An 18,496-nucleotide genomic window follows, 5' to 3' on the forward strand; every position below is an offset into this window, starting at 1 on the left:
AATAAGAAATTGACAGTTTGTAGATAAACATTACTTACTTACAATCCTATAAAAATGCATGAATTGGTGTATACATCAGTGTACAACTTTCTTCGGACCTTACCCTCTTGTCTCATCTTGATGTTGTCACCGACTTTGAGTTTGATACTTCCTTTATACCACTGGCAGTCCACGTCATCATGTGAGATTTCACAGACAAATGCAGCACTCTCCTTCTCCATCACTTCCACATCCTCCAGCTTCTTAACAATCTTAATATCTCTGGCTGCAAGGAAAACAGTTTAAAGATGTTTATATATACTGTAAATTGTTATACTATACCCTAAGTAATGGCAACTTAGTGTTTTGTGAGCTTCATGACATGACTAATAATTACCAACAACGGTGAGCTTAGCAGAGGTGTTATCATCAGTAGTGCGACAGATGTAAGTGCCTGCATCTTCAGGTGTACATTTGTTGATGACCAAAGTGCGCTTTCGGCCCAAGGCATGGATGCCAAAGTTCTTCCCTGGTTTCAGTTCCACATCATCCTGCAGATTAATCAAATTTAAATGTAGTTTTGACATTTAAAACATAGTTTTAACATATGTTACATATGTACTGTATACTTTTTAATTCATATTATTCACTCTGACGATATTGATTTGAATAACAATGTATTACCTTGAACCATTTAACATCTGCATTGGTTCTGGACACTTCACATTCAAAAGTAACCTTCTCCTTCTCAGGAACACTGCTATCCATAATTGGCTTGGAGATCATAGAAGGAGGTTCTGTAGAATCAATACATGTTGGTCAAAATGTGACTAAATTATGACTCATGGCAGAATGGGTGCTGTATAAATAGACCGTTGTGACCGATTAGACGACAAAATGCTACACTGCAAGCCTTGGTGCTCATTTCAGATTTATTGCTTAGATGTAATTTTTTAAAATTTTTTGTTTAGCTGTTCACATTATTTTTTAAATGTGACCCATATCAGATTCCAGTGTGACCTAGATGCAGTCCTGAACTGACCCACAAGTGCAAAAGAACAAAAATACATCACATGTAGCAGCTGTTGTATGGAAGAAAACATGGAGGCCACTGACTTAGTTTGAAGACTTAGACTTCTCTTTATTAATCCTTTTGGGATGACTCCCGCGAGGAAATTGTATACATAGTTTAACAGGAAGTATCCCTTACCTGTAACAATCAGTTTGCCAGAATTATGCACTCCTTCTGCTTGGAAGGCAATAGTTCCTGCATCCTCTCTCTTGAGATTGGACAACGTTAAGGCGTGTTTCTTTCCCAGGGCTGTGATACGGCAGTTTGCCCCTGACTTTAACTTGGCCCCATCCCTGGTCCAGGAGCCTTCAACATCAGCCTGGCTGAGCTCTACCTCAAGAGTTACCGTTTCTGTTTCATGTGCCTTGGTATCTTTTAGACCCTTAACTACTTTGATCTTCTTCACTGAAGGGAGGAGGAGAACATGTTTGAATGTTAAAATAGTAGCAAGGTTGTAAAAACAATGTATTTTTTATGTGATTGTGGATCAGTCTTACTCTCCACATTGAGTTTGGCCTGGGTTTTGTCATCCAGAGATTCACAGGAGTAGATGCCCCGGTCAGCATGAGTCACACTCTTAAATATCAGAGCCTGCTTAGTTCCGTCTACCCGAATCTCCATGTTTCCTACAGGCTGCAGCACTATGCTGTTCTTCATCCACTTCACTTCTCCAGATGGCTTACTGAGCTCCACTTCCAGTTTTACTTCACTCTGCTCCTCCACTGTCAGGTTTTCTAGCTTCTTCTTAAATGTCACAGGTTCATCTAATTGGGGCAAAAATAAATGTAAAGTTAATGAGGATTAGATTCTTTAACATCCTTGAAAATTATATTTTGGCAAACATGTTCTTACGCTGCACTTGTAGAGTAGCTTTGCAGCTTTTGCCTTCTGCATCAACCATTATTTCTCCAGCATCTTTTTGGGTGACAGAGGTGATGGTGAGGGAGTAACTGCTGCCACCATGCTCAATCTTATACTTGGGCCCAGCAGTTACGGGTAGATTGTTGTGGAACCATTTAACATTTTCCGCTGGGTTGACAGCGCACTTGAAAATGGCGTCTTTTCCCTCCATTGCAGCCACATTGTTCAGTTTGGTGGTTAGCCTCACCAGTCTGGGTGCTAATAAGATCACGCAGCATTAACTGAAGCAGACGGATATGAAAGAAAACGTGTCTATTCTGAAACATTGAAGGTTTGACTTAAATAAAATAATGAATTACCTTTTGAGATGATTTTAGCAGAGGTCTTGTCATTTCTACATTCACAGCTGTATTCTCCTTCATCTTCTTTAGTCATGCCCGTCACAGTGAGAACACGCTTAGCCCCGTCTGTCCTGACACAGTGCCTGCCTCCAGGTTTGATTTCGCAGCCATCATGATGCCAGACAACATCCCCTAAAGTTTGATTTAGTTCACACATCAGGCTAAGTGTACCTTCCAACTCCACTGTAGTAGGTTTCAAAGGGACAACAAACTTCAAAGCTGAATCTGAAATGAAATGATGAGAGTTACATAAAGGACATAAAATCAAAATCTTGCATCTAAAGTTATTGTTACAGCAATTATCAGATTGTTAGAAACCTTTACATTACTTGCCTTTAACTTGAACATTGAACTCCAGTTTGTCATCGGCAGTTTTACAGGAGTATGTTCCACTGTCTTTGGATTCGGTGGATTTTACTATCAGGGTACGAGAAAGGCCATCTTTTTTCATTTCATACTTGCTGCCCTCCTTGAGCTCCACACCATCTCTAAACCACTTCACACTACCGCTCTCGGTGGTCAGCTCGGTGGTCAAAACAACTTTTTCACTTGCTTGAACAACGTATGTGTCCTTGACAAGTTTATTCTGGAACCTGACAGCTGCCTCTAAAGATAACCAAGAGCATATTTTTTTATGATTTGTGCTATGAATTATCAAGCTTGGCAAAAGAAATGATATTTTAAATATATTTTACCTTTCATCTGCAGCTTAAATAACAGCTTTTCGGTTCCAGCCTCACATATGTATTCTCCAGCATCTTTTTTCTCCATTTTTTCTATCACCAGCTCACGACTCTTGCCTTTTGACTCCATGTGGACTGCTTTGCTGAAAGTCAGCAGCTTGCCATCCTTGTACCATTTCACCTCAGTCTTAGAATCAGAAACCTCACAGCTCAGAGTGGCTTTCTGGGAGAGAATGGCTTTCACCTCCTTCTGGACTGACTCCTTGTTAGAGAAGACAGCTGGGGCTTCTGCAGATCCAATGAAAATGTTGATGTCAACAAACAAACAACATATCAGCCAACCCCGAAATACATAGCACAGCCAAAAGTTTTCAGCCATAATAAACACACTTATTAATGATTAAACGCCAAAAGAAAAACACAATAGCAAAACAATATGACATTTGCATACTCTTGGAAATACTGGTGACATCTTAATCCTCCTACCTGCCACATGTATCTTAAAAGATAACGTCTCAGTTCCAGCCTCACAGATGTATTCTCCAGCGTCCTTCTTTTCCACACTGTCAATCAATAGCTGACGACTCTTGCCTTTTGACTCTACATGGATCGTCTCACTGGAAGTCAGCAGTTTGCCATCTTTGTACCATTTCACCTCTGTTTTGGTATCAGCTACCTCACAACTCAGAGTGGCTTTCTGGGAGAAAGTGGCTTTCACCTCCCTCTGGACTGATTCCATGTTGGAGAATACTGACTTGGGTTGGATCTCTGCAAAAGTAATAATGGAGAATGTCATGGCATTTCCGCCCTTTACTTTAATACAACTCATTAAAACATTGTGGAACTACTGTGTCAGGATGATACAAGCCAAAATATAACCTATAACATATAGAATTGTTTTCCATCAACACATTAACAGAGATGAAATAAATATGCAGCCAAGACCAGCCAACTATGTTGTGTAGTTACAAAGATAAAACTAAAAAATCACAAAGAGCAACACAAATATCTGTGATACCAACTTACTGGAACATACGCAAGTTAACCCAGAACAATAGTCAAGCAAAACAAAAATATTAAAAGCCAACAAACAAACAAAATATGCACTAATCACATATACTACGCCCTTGATTCCTCATACCTGTCACATGTACTTTAAATGCCAGTTTTTCAGTTCCAACTTCACAGATGTATTCTCCTGCATCTTTCTTCTCTACGCCGTCAATCACCAGTTGACGAATCTTGCCCTTTGATTCCACGTGAACTGCTCTGTTGGGACTCAGCAGTTTGCCGTCCTTGTACCATTTTACCTCTGTCTTGTTATCAACTACCTCACAGCTCAGGATGGCTTTCTGGGAGAGAATAGATTTCACATCCCTCTGGACAGACTCTTTGTTGAGGAAAGCGGATTTAGCCTGGACTTCTGTAGAAGTATCTGCAAAAGAGTGTGGTGGCAGTACAATTATCTATACAAAAAAGGACTAGACTCTTTAAACCACAGCACACATACTGAATAGCTTTGGATTTACTGGACAAATGTAACCAATCCTTACATAAGCAGTGCCCAGAGGAATAGGCTCTATAAAACACATCCAATTAATAGAGACACAACACTGCACTTTGCATTTGCAAAGCAAAAGCAAATTGGACATCTGCAAGTAGCCACAGAGGCACAATAAATATATCAAAAACAATTAATTGAGGAAGAGAAGAAGACCAAATGCTAGAAGAAATCGAAGCATGACGCCCAGTAGTGCATACATTCTTTTTATTTAAAAAAGCTAGAATAATGAGTAAATAGTATTTGAAGATTTGTAATTTTCATGTTTATTACAATGCAATTCACATTGTATGAGGCAGTCATTAAACTAGGTTTTACCTCAATTGTATCTAGTGTTTACACGCTCTGTTCTTAAAAAGATTTAAAAAAAAGAAGTAAACATTTGGTATTTATTAAACATACTACATTCTCCTTACCTTCCACAAGTATTTTAAAGACCTGCTTCTCTGTTCCAGCCTCACATATGTACTCTCCAGCATCCTTCTTGTCCACACTGTCAATCACCAGCACACGACTCTTGCCCTTTGACTCTGCATGGATGGCCTTACTGATGCCCAGCAGTTTGCCATCCTTGTACCATTTCACCTCTGTCTTGGTATCAGATATCTCCCAGCTCAGAGTGGCTTTCTGGCAGAGAGTAGCTTTCACCTCCTTCTGGACAGACACTTTGTTAGAGACTGCAGACTGGACCTGCGTGTCTGTGGTGGAAACCATTAATGTGGATGATAAAAACGTTGTACTTGTTTAATGATACGGGAAAATCTGCAATACCTTGCATCAATTAATAGAAATACTATCAGCCAGTTCAGTCCTGGGCCCTACCTGCCACCTGGAGTTTGAAGACCAGCTTCTCAGTCCCAGCCTCACAGATGTATTCCCCAACATCCTTCTTCTCCACGCTGTCTATCACCAGCTGGCGACTTTTACCCTTAGACTCTGTGTGTATTGTCTTACTGAAAGTCAGTAGCTTGCCATCCTTGTACCATTTCACCTCTGTCTTGGAATCCGAAACGTCGCAACTCATAATGGCTTTCTTGGAGAGAGTGGCTTTCACCTCACTCTGGACTGGCTCCTTTTTGGAAAAGGCTGACTGGGCCTCTGATGGAGGCATGAGAGGGAAAATATAAGATCCATTTAACATCCAAATAGTAATATTATTATTTTGAAAATCCACCTTCCCTTACCTGCCACATGCAAAGTGAAAGCCAACTTCTCATTCCCAGCTTCACAGATGTATTCTCCAGCATCCTTTTTCTCTAAGCTTTCAATCACCAGCTGACGACTCTTGCCTTTGGACTCAGTATGGATTGTCTTGCTAGTAGTCAGCAGCTTGCCATCCTTGTACCATTTCACATCTGTCTTTGAATCAGTTACCTCACAACTCAGAGTGGCCTTCTGGGAGAGAGTGGCTTTTACCTCCCGCTGGACAGATTCCTTGTTGAAGAAAGCTGACTGGACCTCTGAGGGTAACGTCGACAAGAAATACAGTGTTGTCGTTATAAGCACTGTTTAAGGTTCACCGATGACTGAAACATATAGGAGACATCTAACTTATGCGTTCTTCAGGACAATAATGATTATTTATTCTCCTAGGCAAACATAATCATGTCTTGTTTGAGACATTTAAATCACAAAATTGATACTACATCATATAAATGTGATGTATAAAGATAATTAAATACGTAGCAACTAACCTTCTTCAAACCCTTAACACAAATCCTATTCACACAGCAGAAAGACACCAAGACATCATTTATATAAATTGCATAAAACTATATTTATTTACCAGATCATATACAGTATATTAATAAAAAATAAAAATAAAAAATCCCCCCTCTCACCCCTTGTGTCATCCTCAAGCTCGGGTCCTCTACCAGAGGCCTGGGGGTTTGAGGGTTCTGCGCAGTATCTTAGCTGTTCCTAGGACTGCACTCTTCTGGACAGAGACCTCTGATGTTTGACCTGGAATCTGCTGTAGCCACTCTCCCACTTTGGAGGTCACAGCCCCCACTGCTCCGATTACCACTGTCACCACTAATGCTCTTACTTTCCACATCTTTTCTAGCTCCTCTTTCTATATATAAAATATATATATATATATATATATGATCTGGTAAATAATTATAATATATATATAGTATAGTATAGTATAGTATATATATATATATATAGTATAGTATAGTATAGTATATATATGTATATATATATACACACACACACATTATTCAATCGAGCGGTCCTACCTGACACAAATATCTTGAAGACCAGCTTATCCCCTCCGGCTTCGCACGTATACTCTCCAGCATCGCTCTTCTCCACTTTTTCAATCACTAGCTGACGAGTACTGTCTTTTACTTCTGAGTATGTTGTCCTACTGGAAATCAACAACTTTCCGTCTTTATACCATTTCACCTCTGTCTTGCTATCTGAAACATTGCAACTAAGAGTGGCTTTCTGGGAGAGAGTAGCTTTCACCTCCTTCTGGACTGACTCTTTGTTTGAGAAGGCAGCAACGGCTTGAGTTTCTGGGAAAAAGATAAAGAAACAAGATATATTAATATCTGTGACGTGCAGCCAAGTGTTGAATAGTACTACAAAATCATCACACAATCTTACCTTTTATCTTGACCTGAAATGTGACTTTGTCTGCTGCTGTCTCACAGGAATAATGTCCTTCGTCACTTTTCTTGGCATTCTTGATGATGAGTTTCCTTTGAGTCCCTTTGGAGATGAAGGCAGTTCTTTCATCCTCAGTGATCTCCACTTGATCTCTTCTCCACACAACGACTGCGCTGGCAGGAGATACCTCACAGCTCAGCTCAAGATCTCCTTTAAGGGAAGATGACATTCCCATGGTACCTCTGGCTTTATTTAGAAACTTGGCAGGTTCATCTGAGAGAAAAAGAGAGTTGTAATTGAGTGATGACTTTTTAAATCAATTATTGTTGATGTGTTGTTTAATTCAAACAATTAAAATGTGCTACCACATTTGTGTACTGGTATAATCTTGGTGGCATTCATTAAAATCCCTTTGGAAATATATATCTTTATGTTTGTTATCAGAGCAGTTCATGTGTGGAATTAATTGGGGTAGCAACACAGGAGTTGACTACATGATGACAGATAGCTCTTTCCTCTATTAAATGGCTCATAAGCATATGTTCACAGCCATCAGCGAAGGTCACATGGTCTGCATGTTGGCTTAAGGCAGTAGTTGTTACACATACTGAGCCCAGTTCCCTTTAAGCAATCATCTTTGCACTGAGCAGAGCATATTAGTGATACTAGCTTCACAGACCAACACACAATCATTGGCAGACAGATTGTTGAATTTTACTTTTTGATGAGCGTACCTTTAAGAGTGAGTTGCAGGGACATTCTGTCATCGCCTAAAACACACTCGTAGATGCCCACATCTTCCTCTGTAACGTTGTGTACAATAAGGATCCTCTTGCGGTCAATGATCATATGTTCATACTTCTTTCCTATTTTCACCTCCCGCCCACTCCTCATCCACACCACCTGAGGAAATACACACAGATTACCAAATTAGACAGCATAAAGTAAAAGCTATGGTGAAAAGAGTAGTTAAAAATTATACTCAAGAAGAAAAAATGTTTACTTTAGTATTACCAAGTAGGAGTACTTCTGCTGACATATGCTCAAATACAAAAGTGACTCCTAGAAACATTATCCTGGCTAACAGGAACATGAAATAGAAAATGCTGTACACTGTGCTGACAGAATTCAACTCCATATGAGACACCCTAGCAACTTTAAATACAATACATCTATTCAATCCAAAGTGGGGGCCATATCTTATTTATCAAAAACTGACAATGGAAAAGAGGGTCTAACTAAAATGGAATATAATTATTGCATTGTTAAAGGTAGTTGAGCACAATGCTTAATCAAAAAGCAGATTTTAGAGTAGACTCAAAATAGCACAGAAAAATGTACTCAATTACAGAAATAATAGCACTTGTATACTATCGCTGTATACTTTTAAAGTTAAAGGTGCATTAAAAGAATATGTGCATGCTAAAAGTAAAGCTGTAAATGATGTATGTTCCCATCACAAACCTGTGCATTGTAATCTGACACCTCAGCAGTCAGCTGAGCAGCGGCTTGGGCACTGCAGATCACCACCTCAGGCAGATCTGACTTGTTGGTGAACCTAACAGAAGGAGCTAAAAATACACTTTTCATGTAAGAAAGCATTATTGAGTTGCTTCACGCAAAAATATAGTAAATACAAATGGCATTCAATTACAAAAAGGTAAGAATGCAGGAAAACAAATGTACTACAATTTATTTATATGATTTAGAGCATTTTTCTGTTCTGATAGTTTATCTGGCTATGAGTGCCTACCCTTGACAGATAGAATGCAACTACTTTGCGAGCCTCCACCCACAAACTTGACCTCAGCTCCGTTCATTTCCATGGTCACTACACGAATGAGCAGAGTGTGCGTGTTCTTGGATCTGGTGATGAGGTAGTCGGCTCCACTGCGAAGATGGTGGCCGTTTAGAGACCAGAAGCCGGAACAAACGGCAGACAGCTCCACGGAGATAGAGAACTCCTCACCAGCGATTGCAGCACTGTTCATTAGGCCCTTCCTGATTTCAGCTCTGGGTTCTGGGGACAACAGGCAAGCCAGACATGAGAAAAGTACACTTGAATGCATTCAACAACAGCATACAGCCATGAATGACAAATGTCCCAGAGAAATCAGTCTTACCGAGGTAGAAGCTTCCAGGCACCTCCAGGTAGGGACTCTGGCCAAAGGCATTCATAGCAGAGATACGGAACTGGTATGTGGATTCTTCTGTGAAGTTGCAGACAGTGATCTCTGTTGAAACTATGGTTGCTTCGGCATTGCACCTCTGCCATGTCTGAGTGCCAATCTTCCTTCTCTCCACAATGTAGCCCTGGATGGGCACAGGGCGGTCGCTGTCAGGAGGAGACCACTGAATGGTGATGGATGAGTCAGTCTTGTTCTTTACCACAGCATCGACTGGGGGATCGGGAGGATGCTTCCTTGCGGCTAGAGCAAAAAGAGTGATGATCATGCTGTTTATATAATCAAATAAGCACAGTGTTTGTAGTAAATCAAAAGAAAGATAATAGGAACACATAAGACAGTGTGTTTTATTGTCATTTGGGGCAATTACTCTTGTCAAAGTTAGATGTCAGTTAGTATAATGTAGTATAAGTATAGATGACTCTTTGTTTACCAGTAGAATAACTGTGATGCTGTAACTTCATAGGGAAGTTGTAGCTGTACAACGAAGGAGACTGGGCGTCACACACATTAAGTGATTGGATCATGTTTCAAACAAGTCAACTTTAACCCATATTTGTTTTGAAACACAAGACAAGCTAGATTCAGGACCCACGAAAGCCATACAGGACAAGTTAAAAATCCTGTGTTGGAACAATCCATTTTCCAACAATCCCAAACAAGTGAAAATAGGCTCCACCAAAAGCATCTATGTGTCATGAGATTCTTTCCTTATTTCTTTTTTGGAGGTGAAAATTATCAAATAAAGATGATCACAACTAAAATGTCAACTGTAATTGCCCATGTTTTTTTTAAAACTTATATATCAAAGTACTGATTTGTATTCCTCTTTTACATTTAACAAATGTTGCCATTTGGCAAACACTGTAAATCCACCAAACTTTATAGTAGTTTGTAATCTCAGGGTTATTTTCGAGTTAGGTAATTGCCATGAAGGGCTTACATTATTTTTTTCTAACCAAAAAATAAATAAATCAGTAAAAAAGAACCATAACATAATGCAAGACAATTAAGGTAATTTTCAAGAAGTATGTATATATATATATACACACACACACACACACACACACACACACACACACACACATTAGTTTAACTGTTTGACTATTTAAACATTAATAACCACGTTAAGCCATCCTGCATGGGTAGGTTAAAACAAATACAATTAATCTGAATTGGACCCAAGTGTCATTCTCACCAGTGACAGAGAATCGAGTGGACGTCTTGCAGTCTCCAGCCACAAAGGCCACTTCTCCTGAGTCATCTGTCTGGCAATCTCTAATTGTGAGTGTGTACTGTCTGAGCACGCAGCCAATCGAAATACGGGAATCTTCCTTCAGCTTCTCGCCATTGCGGGTCCAGTAAACATCTGGGAAGGGATGCTCCAGCTCCACACAGAAGATGACAGTGTCACTGACAGGAACTACTGTCCTCCGGGGAAGCTTCTTAGTAATGTTGCCTGGGATATGAGAGGAAGTAAAGTTACTTAAAAAAACACATTGAGTAACATTGTAGACACATTTACTAGCTATTCTCAATTTCCCAATTTTTTAGCAGTATTTGAAGCAAGTCATATTAATTACTCTTGACAATAACATTATAATGCCGGCAGATACAATCTAATAAGAAATAAAGACAGAAAAGTCTCAACCATACCTAGGACAGTGAGCTCAGCCACAGTGCGACTGCCCTCTTTCATCTCGCAGATATAGACACCATCGTCGTTGGTTGTGACATTATGTATGGTGAGACGACGCAAAGTGCCTTCCTGTTCCATGTAATATTTGGTGTTTTGCTCCAGCCGTGTTTCCTCCATGAACCAGTTGGCCAGGGTGGAACTAACAGGAACCTCACACATCAGAGTGGCTGATGTTTTCTCTTGTACCTCCACATCCTGCAGCTTCCTTCTGAATGGCACCTTAGGCTCTGACACAATGAAAATAACAGAATATTTAAGTTACACAGCCAAATTGCTGGTTTTGCAGATGTTGGTCAATCAAATACAAAATGCAGCATTTTGCCTACTTTAAAATCAGCCATTTTTAAAACTTTCTACATGTATTGCCCGTAATCTCAAATTCAGGCTAGTGTAATCTTGGTGAAAAAACTTGCTAGAAAGATAATCCATGACATTTGATGTGTGCATTTTATGTAATAATTTTATAATTTACCGAGGAATAACTTTATAAATTCATACTGTTTACTGATCTCCAGTTGTATATTAAAAATTAACATTTTGTTTGTTAGTACTCCACAGGCCTGAAATACACACACATGCTCAGGACGTATTCATGCACAAATGGAGAGACGTCAGAGTGAGTGGACTGCCAGTGCTGGACCAGCGCCCTGAGTGTTTGGGGTGTATGGGGCCTTGCTCAAGGGCACCTGGCAGTGCCCAGGGGGTGAAGTGGCATCTCTGCAGCTATCAACCCACATTCCGTACTTTGGTCCGGGGGACTTGAACCAACCTAACTCCCTACGGACTGAGCTACTGCCAGCCTTTGAGCACCCTAGATTTGAGACTGAATATTTTGGCAATAAAGCAAATGAAATAAAAGCTTTTTGGTAGCCCGGTGTGAAACTTTGGTTGTTAAGACCAAGGTTTGACAGCTGTACCAATGTAATAAAAATGTAATATTTACGTTCAACTATTTACAATATTTCCTTTATGTTGCAAAGGACAAAGTACACATTACTCAGAGAATGTCAAGTTGCACAAAACACTGGAGGGAATCAGAGTTGTCAAACCTTATCTTATAATTAAGTCACAGGCTTTGGCAACACACAGTACATACGAACCATTCACAACCCTCAACAGTTAATTATGTGGTCCTTGGTATTTCTAATTAATATGTGTTTTGAAGGGCTTTCCAAGACTGACTTCCCTTTCTGCCAGGAGTTATTTATTTTTGAGGTGATCTACAATAATCCAACATAATTTTGTTAAATGTCACACAAAGTGCAATGTTTTTGTTTTGTTAGCAAACTTTCCCTCCTTTTGTCCATTTTGCTGTACTGGTCAGAAGTGACAATTTGGTGCTATTTTGTGTACCATATATGTTGTTTTTCTTCACATTGAAGTTTTTCTTCTTATGCAATGCTGTATTTTGTGTATTCATTGTGAAATGGATATGGTCATGCAACCACTAAGAGTTCAAAATGTATATTTTTTATTGCAAATTTGTCAGTTAAGTCCTACAAACCAATTACCTGCTAAGCAAACATCAGAAATGTCAATTTTACTGCACCAGCAATAAATAGGTACATTAGCGGCACAACCCTCATTATCGGACATCCTAATATAAATCTAAAACCCAACAGTTTTGTCCCTTGGGCCAATTCCCTCCCAGAGAAGTATCAATAACGGTGGTGCCAATGTGCTCCTGTAAGTGAGCGACCATCTCAGCATCTGTGAACTACTCATCACCAGCAGAAATAGATGCAACACAACACCCGCCTTCAGAGGATGAGCCAGAATTCAGCCTTGTTGTGAAACGTCATACACATTTTAAAAGGTTAAAGGGTAACTCCGATTTTTTTCAACCCAGACCCTCTTTACCTATGTTTTGTGTCTAAGTGACTGACTGCAACAACAGTCTTTGAAATTGTTATTAAGTAAGATGGCAAAAAAAGCTACGATCTAACATTCATGGGCAATTGCGCCTTTAATTTGGGTCCAAAAAAGGGCTTCTTTTGCCACTGACATGCTCAGATTAGTATTGGACAGTAAGTGTCCGACAACATTATGAAAAGGATCCCTACAGAGGTAAACTTTTTTTTGTTTAAGAGTAAGATCCTCTTGGTTTAGCGGTAACCTGAAATCGCTATTACCAAAACCTACCAGACAGGCTGCAATCACCACTCTGGTTTGGTTGAAATAAACACTTAATTTACCCATTTACATGTGGAAATATGCTAGCTGTAGGCCTATATGCTAAAAGTATTTTATATTAAATGTATGGTGAGTTTGGCAATGGCGAATTCCCCCAGTGGCTAGAAATGGTGATAGGTATAGACCAAGCCCCGGGTATCCTGCTCTGCCTTTGAGAAAATGAAAGCTTAGATAGTCCAATCTGGAATCTTGCCCCTTATGACCTCTCCTTTCTCTGATCCTCTTTTATATTGTCAGACACTTAACATCTGATCTGAGCCTGTCAGTGACAAGAACAGCACATTTAGTTGATAGAAATTGATTATTAGCCCTATGAATACATTGCAGCCCGATATGTGGCTGCCCGTTACAGCGTTCTCGCTCAAAACTGTACCAATTGTTAAAGATTATTAGTCATATAGAAACCAATGCATTGGAAAATAGGGGTCCATGTTGAAAAAAAAGATTTTACCTTTTAAATGATGCTTTGGTACATTGATTTGGACAACATTTACAGTAGGACAGTTGCCAACAATGAGTTTAAAATAGCCCCATTTTTATTGCTATTAAATACATTAAATGAACCACACTGCTGGACTGGGTGACACATTTCTTCACTGTGATGAACATAGGCACTCAGCTTATTTTGAGTAAATCGAACATACACCATCCTGGTGTTATAAATAGTAATAGAGGAACTAACTTTCAGCTCAATATTGTCCTGTTTCAGTTGTGCTTGCTAACAACTACAGTGTCCAGCTGTCTAGGAAATTACTTAGCATCTATAGTATATTTGTGAGCCATTTTGAAAGATGTGTGTTTAGTTGGAACCATTTGCTTGAGGTCTTGAGGCTGAGACTAATGTTGGTTTTCATGGAATTTACTAATAATAATACAATAATGTAATTATGTCAGCCTGGTCATTTAACCTTTGCTTGGATTATGCTGAAAATATTAAACAGGGATCGAGGTTGACAGCCTTTATGATGTCACACGTGCTGATCATTCATGGACATGTCTCCAATGATAGCTTAATGATGATTACTTTATCAGATTCTCTTAAAACTGCATATAACATGTATCACTGTACTTTAAGCGTTTTCTTAAGGCACGACCATCTTACCTTTGACTGTTACCAACACAGCACTGTAGGTCTGCCCAGCCATGTTGGTTGCATTGCAGGTGTAGAGACCATTATCACTCTGCTTGCAATACAGGATCTTAAGGATGAAGTTTTCAGCTTGGTCCTCATAAATGACATGCCTGCGGCCCTCACTGATGTTTGTTCCATCCTTCCTCCAGATAATGTGGGGCTTAGGGTGACCTGTCACAAAGCAGCTAAGTTTGGCATGTTTGCCTTCAGTCACTGTGCAGGTACGGGTGAACACACCCTTGGGCAGCTTTGCCAGCGCAGATGCCCTCAGCTCATATTCCAGACTCTGAGAATTCAAACCATCTTTAATGTTGGTTGTGGTGGAGGAAGAAAGAGAGGATCTGCTTTCTTCAGTGCGATAGATAGAAATATCCTTCTTCATTTCCTCCTTGCGCTTTTGTAGGTGAGAAAGGAGGGAGGTGTTCTTGTCTGCAGCCAAGTGGTGGGAATCTTGGGCCTCTACAACAAGAGCTGCTGCAGCGTGAGAACGGCCAACAGTGTTCTGGGCCCTGCAGGTGTAGGTACCGCTGTCAAGGTTCCGCACACTTTGAATCTTTAAGGTGCTGCTGTCACTGTCGGAAACAATCTTGATACGGTTAGTCTCCCCCATGTAGCGTCCATCTTTCTCCCAATCAAAGTTGGCCTCGGGGTAAGCTGCGACCCGGCAGTGGAAAACAACATCACCTCCCAAACCTACACGTGTCGAGGTGGGCTTCACTATGAAAACAGGGGCCCTCTGAGCCATCTCTGAGGGCAGGGCCACTTTGAGGGTAACAGCAGCATAAGCTTCCCCAATGCTGTTTTTGGCCCGGCACATGAATTGGCCACTGTCCTCCAGTGTTAATTCATAGATGGTTAGGCGGTACACATTTCCATCCTCCACGGTCTTGAAGCGTCCCCCAGATGTCAGCTTAAGCTTATCCTTTTCCCAGGTGATCAGTGGAGTTGGGCTGCCCACAATAGTGCAGCTGAGTGTGGCATCCTTGCCTGCACACACTGAGAATGCCTTTGGGCGGGTAAGGAACCTGGGGACTCCACCGAACAAGTTTTGATCCATTGTTTGTTACTGTAATCAAAAAACACAATATTACAATACAGTACCAGGGAGGGGCTTAGAAAAAATATGCAACATCGAACGGGACATATCACATTTGTTGACGCCCTTCTAATAATTTGCAAAATGGGCAAAACAACAGGTAGTAGCTTGATATTGTTTGCTATAGTTACTAAACACCAAAGTAATTTTTCAGTACTTAATTTGGGAACAATTATGAATTCTGGATAAATTGCGTTTTTTTATTTAATTTGATAAAGGTTTAGGAAAAACTAATGCTATTTCTGCTGAACTGTAACAAATGAGGCTAGGCTATATATTTTGTATGTTCATATAAGGTTGTGTCAATTATTAGCCTACTGTTAATTTTTTCCAATCACTAAATTTGAAAAACAAAAGAAAAAAAACATGTCAAATTCATCCATACCATTGTAAGCTGTGGCAGTTAATTTTAAATGTAACATTACTCTATAAATATGTTATGCCATGAAAATAGACATAAAGGCACAGTCCGGATAGGCATATTTATGGCAGGCAGTTACAGTAAGTGTCAGTCAACATGTATCTTGTCCTGGCCCTGCAGTAATTCATCAATACAAACCCTTAACTTCCTGTCATACATTCTATTCATTAGGGTTGTAGTTTAACAACACAACTAACAAATTCAACTGTAACAAGGTCAAATAAAGCAGATATGTGCCTTTCAAACGGTGACATTTGCCAGCTTTGTCACCTCTTATGCATGAACTGCCTGTCCCAAAAATAACCTCAGCTGTCAGAGCCCGTCTCTGTCCATTGCCATTTGTAGAAGCGAAAGAGCTATCAGCTGTTTGATAAAGCTTCCACTTCAGAAACATTGTTGATTTATCAGTTCTCTATACGCTAACTAAAATGTCTTTAAAATTATGTTGGAATTAAATTACTTTAGTTTGCGGTATGAAAACTGTGAAAACAGAAGCACACACGCTTGTAATTACAGTTAAATCGCATGTAAGCCTAACTGAGACTGGAAGTTGTAACGTTAGCTAGCTAGGTTAACTTTACCTAACGTTAACTCAAAGCAGCCATTAACGTTGACCGTCACAGGTGTGAAAATACTATGAAGTTAAGTAGAAATAGATAGAAAAAATGCTATAACTTCGGTCAAGTCTTCGGTATTGTTAATGTAGCATCGTTTTGTTTAGCCTAACATTACTTTTTTTCTCCTCGAGTCTTCAGCCATTCAGGTAAAACAGACGCTGAATCATGTGGGCTAAAACGTCAGTTGGCCGTCAAGATTTCCGGATAGCCTAAAATTACTCCAATATCAGTGTTTAGAAGTCCCACCAAAAAATGTCTTCTCTGTGCACAAATATCCTTGAAATGGTTGTAAATCCAGAATGGTGGAACATCACCCCCAGTCTACTGCGGTGGGCGGTTGACTAGACTAATTTTCTTTCTTTCTTCTCCGGTACCTCAGGATGCCAAATAGCTGACGTGCCTATTTCGGCGCAGCCTCCTTTTCCAAAATAGACTTGTCATTTACTGTGGAGATAGGAGATAGGCTGTTGCCTGTTGGTAAGGTCGACACGGAGAGCAGACGAGCCTGGCCTCTGCTGGGCTGCAAACTGCTGCAGGCCGCACACTGCAGGTCGGACATTTGAGTCATAAACAAATACACATATGAGTGGAAGGTTTCAGCAGTGGTGAAAAGTAACCAAGTAGGCCTACATTTACTCAAGTACTGCACTTAAGTACAATTTTGACCTATTTCCATATTAACTTAACCTTAACTCCACTACATATAAAGGCTGGCTTGACTAAGCTACTTTGCATATTAAACATTTACAAACAAAACACATTATTATATTATAAAATATGATAGCCTGCGTGTTGCAGTGTTAAAAAATTACCAAACAAATTTACTCAAGAACCGTACTTAAGAACTATTTAAAGTATTGAATCACACATTTTAACGGGGGTCACTGTGGAGTCATACTAAAGACTCACAGGCAGCCAGAAATGGCAGACAATTGTCTAATACCAGACTATTGATGACTTCAGACTCAAGTTGAGAAAACACACAAAAAATAATTATAACTTCACTGTACTTTTGGGTCTTTCTTGTATGTGCAAACTAGTGACACGCAAATCAATCTGTCACCTCTATCTGTATCTTATGATCTTTTGGCTCATCTCACCACAGTGTGTGGTGCTAGCTGAGTCTGAGGAAGAGCCAAATGAAATCTGAGGAGGCTGAATGTGAAGTTAACTTTAGCATTGGTGTTCTTTTGTCATATGTTGACCATTTGTAACTGTTTCCCTATTCTACGTTTTCATCTACACTATATCTAAAAACCTGTTCTGATCTGTGTACTGAGTGCACAGAATTAAAATTGATATCAGTCCTCCAATGTGACAATAGAATGTGATATTTGTAAAACAAACATATTTTCCAAAATGTCATCCTTATTTTGTGTCATTTTCCTGTTTCACTAGGACTTTACTACCACAACGTGGTTGTAAACTGTCATGATTTCTCAAATATTTTCTTAACAAAAACAATGCATTTCATATGACCATAGCCCGCTGAGCCTATTGTCTTTTTGCTCACTGCTCAAATTCTTCATTCATTCTGTCCATTTCCTAAGTAACCTTCCCTTTCATCTGGACAGTATCTTCTGAGTAAGACTAGAAACTTTGTCATTATCCACATGCAGGCATGTACGCAATATGTGCTAAGCTTAAATTTCTACTGAATGTAATTATGATTGAACTTGACCCAGAGCTTGTGACACATTGTATTCCACTACCCACCATGTTGACAGCTGCTCTACCCAGCAGGCCAGGCCCATAATTAAGTTATGACTTCATATTGTACAAAAGCTTAAAAACACAGTAATGTGTTCAATGTATGTCTCATGACAATCATTCACCATGACATAGCTATCATTAGTTGGCAGGACCTTTGTTTATTTTGTTCTCTACTTGACCATAGATTTAGAGAAAGAATTATCTGTCATATATTTATTGCTTGAAACATGGGGTAACAAGTGTCATCCCTTTCCTCCCTATTC

At 39.7% G+C, this 18,496-nt stretch overlaps 1 protein-coding gene across 27 annotated transcripts in view; it reads right to left on the reverse strand.

The window, feature by feature from the left end:
• The window catches only part of obscnb (obscurin, cytoskeletal calmodulin and titin-interacting RhoGEF b), a 52,172-nt gene extending 35,258 nt beyond the window's left edge, over positions 1 to 16,914 (reverse strand). For 15 of the 27 annotated variants that reach the window (XM_034888272.1, XM_034888266.1, XM_034888257.1 and 12 more), the window contains exons 1-24: positions 16,769 to 16,901; positions 14,357 to 15,453; positions 11,019 to 11,288; positions 10,561 to 10,821; positions 9,300 to 9,605; positions 8,930 to 9,196; positions 8,641 to 8,747; positions 7,911 to 8,079; positions 7,174 to 7,449; positions 6,801 to 7,082; positions 5,742 to 6,017; positions 5,380 to 5,655; positions 4,974 to 5,255; positions 4,138 to 4,431; positions 3,483 to 3,764; positions 3,009 to 3,284; positions 2,647 to 2,919; positions 2,272 to 2,538; positions 1,904 to 2,170; positions 1,549 to 1,815; positions 1,190 to 1,456; positions 664 to 776; positions 377 to 530; positions 104 to 265 (exon numbers count right to left, since the gene is read on the reverse strand). In XM_034888272.1, coding sequence (XP_034744163.1) covers positions 104 to 265; positions 377 to 530; positions 664 to 776; positions 1,190 to 1,456; positions 1,549 to 1,815; positions 1,904 to 2,170; positions 2,272 to 2,538; positions 2,647 to 2,919; positions 3,009 to 3,284; positions 3,483 to 3,764; positions 4,138 to 4,431; positions 4,974 to 5,255; positions 5,380 to 5,655; positions 5,742 to 6,017; positions 6,801 to 7,082; positions 7,174 to 7,449; positions 7,911 to 8,079; positions 8,641 to 8,747; positions 8,930 to 9,196; positions 9,300 to 9,605; positions 10,561 to 10,821; positions 11,019 to 11,288; positions 14,357 to 15,443 — 6,481 coding nt within the window. In that variant the 5' untranslated portion in view covers positions 15,444 to 15,453; positions 16,769 to 16,901. Of the gene's footprint in view, positions 1 to 103; positions 266 to 376; positions 531 to 663; positions 777 to 1,189; positions 1,457 to 1,548; positions 1,816 to 1,903; positions 2,171 to 2,271; positions 2,539 to 2,646; positions 2,920 to 3,008; positions 3,285 to 3,482; positions 3,765 to 4,137; positions 4,432 to 4,973; positions 5,256 to 5,379; positions 5,656 to 5,741; positions 6,018 to 6,800; positions 7,083 to 7,173; positions 7,450 to 7,910; positions 8,080 to 8,640; positions 8,748 to 8,929; positions 9,197 to 9,299; positions 9,606 to 10,560; positions 10,822 to 11,018; positions 11,289 to 14,356; positions 15,454 to 16,635 lie in introns of all 27 variants that reach the window. The other 12 variants (XM_034888282.1, XM_034888278.1, XM_034888281.1 and 9 more) reach the window with 2 other exon arrangements.
• Between the last annotated feature and the right edge of the window lie 1,582 nt (positions 16,915 to 18,496).

This window comes from Etheostoma cragini, chromosome 12 (assembly GCF_013103735.1).
Source record: "Etheostoma cragini isolate CJK2018 chromosome 12, CSU_Ecrag_1.0, whole genome shotgun sequence".
In the NCBI taxonomy this organism is placed as follows: Eukaryota; Metazoa; Chordata; class Actinopteri; order Perciformes; family Percidae; genus Etheostoma; species Etheostoma cragini.